We start from the raw sequence: 7,771 nt of genomic DNA, 5'->3' as shown, positions 1-7,771 counted from the left end.
TCAGTGATGTGGAGGGGTTGTACGGAGCACAGAGCAGGGGGCGTGCTTGGGGGTCTGTGCGGGCAGTAAGGATATTGCGGGTTTTGGCATGCCGAGGGGCTGAATGGAGCTACTGTGGCATGACACAGGGGACACTGAGGGAGAGGGCACCGAGGACCCTGTGAAAGAACTGGGGGGCTACTGTGGTGAAAGGGCAGAACGCACGCAGGGAAAAGAGCTAGGCTGTGAAAAGCACCACGGACGTGATGAAGGACTAGGGGTATTTTGTTTGGAGAGGGTAAGGTGTTTGTGATGCGTATCTCGTGAAAACATGTGCTATTAATTCTGCTGTCTTCTAGTAGCGCCATGTATTCGTTACAATGCATGTTGTTTAAATGAGCCTGATCGAATACCTTCTGAAGTAAATGCTGCTTTTATTTGCTACCAAAGGAACCAGATAAGGTCCCTACTATAACACACGTAATTTATTTGCATGATGTTTATGAACGACTTTGAAGTATGTATTTGGAATTTAAATCTTACCATTAGTAATACCTGTTAGAAACTCAGATGTGAGCTTCTCAAGTAATTTTTATCCTTCTCAGGTTTATTATGAATTATGTGCAATTGAGGCAGGGTTGGTATCTTGGAACTTTTTGGTTCCTATATTTAGGGGCTTGGGGACTGTCTTAGCTTGTGGTTGTACAGCACCTAATACTTGTCCGTGCCATCATGATTCCCGATTCCTTTGCAATTATACAAGTAATTATAATATAAATTATTTTATCTGTTTACAAAACTACATTATAATATAAAATAATTATAGTACTCAAAAACTAAGTATGGTCTTCATCCATCCTTTGGTCTAAGGAATTATATTTGATGTTGATGCCAGTTCTGCAGAGAAGGGAGTCCTAATGCATGCTGATAAATTGGTGAAGTGGATGAAATACTTCAGAAGAAAACGAGTAATTCAGTTAGTTTTCTCCTATATTTTTAAGACTGGGCTACATTAAGCCTTTTCTTACTCACCTGCCTTAGCAGTGTTATATAGTTCCACTGTTGGAAGAACTCATGGGAATACTCATGTAGATTGTCTGCAACTTCCTCATCTCCATGTTGTCTAGACACCAGCAATCTCATAGTATATTCATGCCTCCAGAACATCTAGACTTCCCCTGACTGGAAAGCCTGAATGAGGTAGTAGAACAGAGGGAGTCTGTTTTCCCTTTCAAAGTTCCTTCTTTGCTGGTGGCTAGGTACAGTATTGTACTGAATACCAAATCAGGGTTATATTTCACAGCATGGTTCCCGAATTCATGTGGCAGGGGAAAGGTGAGATGGGGTTATTTATTCCAATATAATCAACTAAAAATACCATTTGAAATTGTAAGAGATGAATAAAGTCATCTTGAAAAATGCTATAGTGTATATGTTATCTTCCTAACGATATTTTATTTTCAGCGTAAGTGTACTTAGAAAGCATTCTGGCAGTTGAACAAGGCATAACTGAAACTTCTGTGAGAAAGGCATGGAATTAGTCCATATTTTTTGGCATCCTCTGCCTCACTAGGTTACAAAGCCAGGTTGCCTAACTTTTTCTGTTTCAGGCACCTTGGGTTTTTTCATGGTTTTCTTTCTTCAGTGGCATAGATGGAGGACACTCCTGCCCCTTTCTTCCTCAGTTATCAGGTAGTCAGGGTATTTTCTGGGAGTGGAGATTGTGGTATTAAATCGTTTTGAATGAAGAGAGCTAATATCTAAATCTGCTATTCTTGGACAAATTTTCTTTAGACTTGTTCTTGTCAACTGCTGTTAAAGGGGGAGGGAAGAGTAGCAGGTTAGGCTGTTTAGCCTGACTTTTTCCAGAGAAAGAAATATATGTGTGAATGGGGAGAGGGAGCACTTCTTGGCTCCCTTTCTTTGTCTTGCTATTGCAACTATAATACAGTACCTGTATTTTTTCTAAGACTCCTTTTCCTTGCTTGAATGTATAGTTTATCGCAGCTTTGGCTTGAGAGGGGGAGCTGGAAAAAAACCTGAACAAATTATTGCCTTAAAGATTTGTGTTAAAGGATGTGGAGACAGCGTCTGCATCCCAGGAGTATCACAGCCAAACAGGGATGTCAGGCTACCCTTCATGAGGTGAAATTGGTGAAATGTAAATAATTGGTCAGTGGGTCCTGTAAAACAAAGCTGGACCCTAGCCACACGGCATCTTCTACCTGCCTGACCCCACTTGTCCTAGAACTTGGGGATGGGAAGTCTTGCGGGGTTTCTCCCCACCACTTTCTAACGTACTGCCTCTGAGGCATGCGTTGGCTCCTTCTCCTGCGTGGTTTTTTTTTGGCATGTCCTACAAACAGTTGTCTATGGTATGGACACATCTGGCAGTACTGCTGGTGAGCCACTCTGGCTTGTGGGATGATACTTGGAAGAGCTCTGCGTTAATCTGTTGTGCAAAGGAAGATGTTCTATTGCAGTTTTTCCATGACTCAGAAAAACAAAGAAACCTAAAAGGTCATATGGTGGTGTATGATTTGTTTTATGGGTTCATTCAATATTGCCGTTGTGCATTTAGCCCGACCACAGTGAGTCAACCGGATTGGATTGGCTCAGGCAAAGTAGAGGACTTGCACAACAGTAGGATTTCAGTCATTCAAAATTCCCTTGCTAATGCACATCAAAGAGATGAAATTAGGTATGGAGTGCAGATTTTTTTTAGGGGGGAGTGCTGTTATACTTGTACATCTACGATCATTTTAAAGTGGAACTTGGGCGTCTCAGTATTTTTATGGCTCTTGCCTAAGTGTTTTACTACCTTGAACTTCCATTACTTAGGCAAATAAACCTGTTTTCAGGAAAGGATACAGAAATTGGCTTGAACATTTAAGCTTTTCTTGTATTGACTTGGCTGGATCTACTTGGATGCTTTGTCAGTTGGTATCTTAAATTGCTACATAAACAGTGGAAAGTCAGAAGTTGTAATGTGGAGAAATTGTGGGTAACTGTCACATGGTACTCAGTGGCCTAAAATCTGCTGCTTGAATAATTATGTGACAGCTTCCTATGCCTTTGCAGGATAAGTTGTATGCTTTGGCATTAAAAAGTCAAGCGCCAAGCGCCTGTGTTTTCCACCTCCAAGCTGTACTGCGTCACCAGGGCGGGCTGTGGAGAGCAGCTCCCCCGTCCTGCCATGTCTAACTTCAGACTTCTCTCTGCTCTGCTCTGGGGCCAGTTGCCCATGAAGAGACTGAACTTTTCAAGGAGGGGCTGGATGCAGCTCGCCACCGAGCGCGGCTGTCCCTCGGCTGGTGCAGACAGGCGGATGAAAGGCGCAGGCCGCCCGGCAGCGTTGCCCCGAGGCGACGGGGCCCGGGGGGTGGCAGCGAGGGAAGAGGCGCCCTCAGCCTCCGCCTCAGGCCGCGGCTCTGCCCCGGGCCTGCCCTTGCCCCAAGGCCCAGCTCCGAGAGCCGGGGGATGAGGTCAGCGTGCGGGGGAGGGACGGCCGGCCTTCGCCGCGGCGGCCCCTCAGGGCACCGGGTCTCTGTTTCTCCGCCGCCCGGTTTGCCTCGCCCGGCCAGGCCCCTCCGGGCGTCCCTCCCGCAGGAACGAGTAGGACAGGCTCGTCGGGAGGACTACACCTCCCGGCGTGCCCCGCGGGCCGCAGCCGGGCGGAGCATGCCGGGAGCGCGGCGCCTCGGCCCCGGCGGCGGCACCACCACCAGGGCCGCCGCCTCCATGTTCTTCCCCTCCGGCCCGCGCGGCGCCGCCCGCTCTTCCCGTGGTGGGACGCGGCCTCCTCCCTCCTGCCTCTCTGAGCGACTTCCGCGCCGCCCAATCAGCACTTGCGATGGCTGGGGTTGTAACCACTGAGAGGCGCGAGGGGGCGGGCCTCCGCCGGCAGCCGGGTAGGTAGCGGTAGTGGCGGTTGCCTGAGAGAGGCCGGGAGCGGCGGCGGCCGTGAGCCCCGTTTAAAGGGCCAGCGAGCTCGCAGGAAAGTTGTGACGAGTTTAGCGGCTACCGGCCCGGTGGTGCCAAGGGGCTCGGCCGGGAGCCCCCCTCCGGACGGCGGGGCTGGGGGGGCAGCAGCGGCATGGAGCAGGCAGCGCCCAAGAGGTAACGACCCTTCCTGGCGGCCCCTTCTCCTCGCGGGAGCGAGGGGGGTGGCATGGCCGGGGTGAGGCCTTGGGCCGGCGAGGGGCCGGGGGGGAGCGGGCGGGCGGGTCCGCCCGCCCGCTCCCCCCCGGCCCCTCGCCGGCCTCGGGAGGCTGCGATCCTGGGCGCTGTGAGGGGGGCGGCGGGACAAGGGCGGGGGTTGAGACCTCTCCGGCGGCCGGAGGGGTTGATGAAGGTCTTGGGGGGGGGGGGGAAGGTGTTCCCCAAAATAACCGCCCTGGGTAAGCGTCCAGGTGGAGGCAAACCCTTAGGGGCTGGTCGAGTTACAAGAGGAACATTTTAATGTGAAATGAGGGAAGCTTCATGGCCCGAGAAGAGTCCTGTGTGGCCCGGGGGTCTGTGCCCTTTATAGTTCGGGTCTGTGCCCTTTATAGTTCGGGTCTGTGCACTTCTAGTTGAGCTCTGTGGAAGGAACCGACCTAAGGAGTTATTCTTATCTTTCCCCATTAGAAAGTGCCCTTGTGTCCTGCTGGTGAAGAGATGCCTGTGGGGGTGGGCGTTGCATAGTTGCAATTGCAAATCAGGGAGTGGGAAGAGGCAAAAATCAAGAGTATTCCCACAGTATACGTATTTTCTGAAATATATAGGGTATCCGGTCATATTAATTATTACGTGGGGTTATTTTTTTGAGCATTTATCATTTGACTTCTGTTTGTGTGTGTGTGTAATGATGTGAAACCATGAGCTTTTGCTTTAAATGTGACACTTAGTGCACAAAATAGTTGTGTTTTAATCGTATTAAATTTAAATGTAATTGTATATTTAAATAGGAACAATCCTTTCTTTGATGTAGTTATATACTACATAGAATGTAGTTGTGTGGTATACAGAATGTAGTTACACAGTTTACATATATATATATATATATACACACACAGTTACATATATACTTACTGTCTTAGAGCTCCAAGTATTTTACTCTTGCTTCCTGTTAATTTAATGAAAAATCTAGGGACTACACAATAGAAATTGGTGGTAGAAGGTAATAAATAAATTTTTACGTTCTACTTTAAAACTTTTACATTCTACATTTAAAACCCTTAAAATTCTTTAAAACAGATTCCTGCAGGTTGAAGGACTTGAGAAGAACACAGTCTTGAACTTCTACTGTTTTTCCCTCCAATAATACATCAAGTAACAGTATCTGCTACTGAAAACTTTGAGCAAGAATGGATTCGTAGTTGTTACGCAGAGTGTTTTTAGCAGGCAGTGGGGGGAGGAGGGACAGGCCTATACTATCGTTTCAGGCTGACAGTGCTGCATGTCTCAAATAAAGGAAGTAGGACAGGCACCAGCAAGGGTTTAGAACAAGAAATGGGAATGTCTGAGGAGTAATCAATGTTACCACCACCAGTGCAAAGCTTGGGATCTGGTCATATCAAAGGATGGAAAATAAAAATTGAAGTTAGCATAACCTGCAAGACTTTGGTTTTTTTTTTTTTAAGATCTGGGATTTGCTCTAACTTTATTACCAAGCTGGAGGTGTGTGTCTGGCCTAATTGAAAGTGAGGAGCTGTTTAAATCCTTAGATTCAGTCAGGAAGAATTAGAAAGCTAATGAGAGAACTTCTAAACTCTCTGGCACATCTGTTATGCTTTCCATGTTTTTTTGAAGTTTATTTCTGGAAATTTGAATGTGATCGGAACTTAATGGATTTGTTTCTTTAGTGGGAGGGAAGATTTGCACTCAGTTTTTCATAAGATACTAACTCAGGTTTTCATAAGATTTGAACTAAGTTTTTCATAAATGTGCATATACATCCCCTTTATCCGTTTGTGTGGGTTTTTTTTCTTTTACAGTTTTCTGATTGTTTGGCGTTCCCAACTATTCTGCTAGCCCCCCCACCTTTTCTGCAAGTCTAGAAGGCGTACAGATTTTTTTTTTTATGGGCTGAATTTTTTGATGCCAGCCTTGGATGCAGTAGCGGCTTGGGATGGACACACCATGTTTACTTGGGAAAATAGATGTGAGCATTAGACTTCTTTACTTTGCTGCCTGCTGTCCACAGGAGCAGTTACTGACAGGGATCTATTGCCATTATCTGTCGTGCAAGACATTCGGCTAGAGGTAGCAAGAGTTTCATATGAACACTTCAAAGCTACATGGGTGTCCTAGAATTCCAGTGTTCTCTCACAGGTATAGGGCACTTTTTTTATCCCTCCTTTCCCTGTAAAGGAACACACAACACAGTTGTGTGTTGCGTAAATCTGTAAAGCAGCCCTTCAGAGAGTAGCAATGATGATGCCCAAGTGACAGGTTAGGCCACTGTGGCTTTTAAATGGGGATGCTGTCAAAATCACTGTTTTTTCTTGTTTGACCAATGTACTGCAGCAGTAACAAAAGACTTCTAAGGAGGAGTCCTTTTCAGAATAATTTTGTTTACTTTTTAAAATAATTTAGGTGTTCTGATGTTCTACTGAATAATTTTTACAGTAGTTTTCTTGCATCTGAATTTCTAGCTGTATTTCAGATATGCTTTATACTTCTTTCCCTCACTAAAAAGGACATTCACTCTTGAAATAGTTACAAAATTTGCCTCTGAGTCTTGTAATTTTCCCCTGTTGTTATTGTTGCATTCTTCTGTATATATTGGCATACTCAGGTGTGAGGAGATAGACTGCATACAAGTGAAAAGGAAAGTAGCTAGAGACACATTTCTGTCAAATACAAAGTTTTTAATCTTGCCCATCTCCTGCATGCTGCTGCCAAATAAAAAGCCTCTTAACAAGCATGGAGCTTGTTAATTAATGTTTTCCAGTCCTTTCTTTATACTCAGGAAGTTTAATTTTCACTGAAATTTAAGTTTTGTGGGAAGGGAAAAACTTGTTTTTAAAATATGAACTGTCTGTGAAAAATACCCTGATTTTAATTTTTGTGTCAATGGGCATGTAAGGTCATATGGATGACAATTGTCAAGTTCCTCCTGAAAATGATGGGACAAAAGTGTAAGTTTGCTTGGGTTTTAGTAGTAGAAAACTAAATGTAAATACACAATACAACAATGTAAATTGTCTTAAACTTGCTTCTGCCTGTGTGAATGGTGTAAAGCAGTGTAAATGTCTCAAGGCTTTCACATGCCACCTCTATTTCTGATGACTGCAGTAATCTCTCCTACTAGCTTCTCTTTTAATATATCAGTATAATTGATCCCAGCCATTCTTTTTAAATGTTTCAATGTGCTAGTTCTTCTGCAAAATAAACCGCATATATTCATGTTTCATGGAGCAGCTGTCCAGTTTTCCATAACTCATGACAGTACTTGATGGAGTTCTATTCTTTAGTCCTGCTTTATTTTTCTTTGTTAGCTTTCGGGTTTTTTTTTTTTTTTTTTTTTTTTAATGCCTACCTCTGTGGTATATCAGCAATTTATTTTGTAAAGTTTGTGTGTAATGACCATAGGACACTAAACTCATACTTTGTTTTTTCATGTTGGGGGGAAGAAAACATATCTCTTGCTCTTTCAGGTCTCCCTTCAGATTCTTCTGATCTTTATGCTAGGATTGGTAGTCTTGGGTGCCTCTCGCTGTTTCTAGATTTTTTTTTTCTGCATTTGGTTATGTGGAGTTTTGCTGACATACTCAATGATGCGTAACATTCTGGTTATGCTAAGTAT

The 7,771-nt window shown here is 44.8% G+C and overlaps 1 protein-coding gene across 3 annotated transcripts in view; it reads left to right on the top strand.

The window, feature by feature from the left end:
- Nucleotides 1-4,075: 4,075 nt before the first annotated feature.
- STK3 (serine/threonine kinase 3) overlaps nt 4,076-7,771 on the top strand; it is a 141,102-nt gene continuing 137,406 nt past the window's right edge. For all 3 annotated transcript variants that reach the window (XM_075728222.1, XM_075728224.1, XM_075728223.1), the window contains exon 1: nt 4,076-4,098. In XM_075728222.1, the coding sequence (XP_075584337.1) occupies nt 4,076-4,098 (23 nt within the window). The remainder of the gene's footprint in view (nt 4,099-7,771) is intronic.

This window comes from Pelecanus crispus, chromosome 2 (assembly GCF_030463565.1).
Source record: "Pelecanus crispus isolate bPelCri1 chromosome 2, bPelCri1.pri, whole genome shotgun sequence".
Lineage (NCBI taxonomy): Eukaryota > Metazoa > Chordata > Aves > Pelecaniformes > Pelecanidae > Pelecanus > Pelecanus crispus.
The sequence above is the reverse complement of the archived record's forward strand: the minus strand, read 5'-3'. Positions and strand labels throughout refer to the sequence as shown.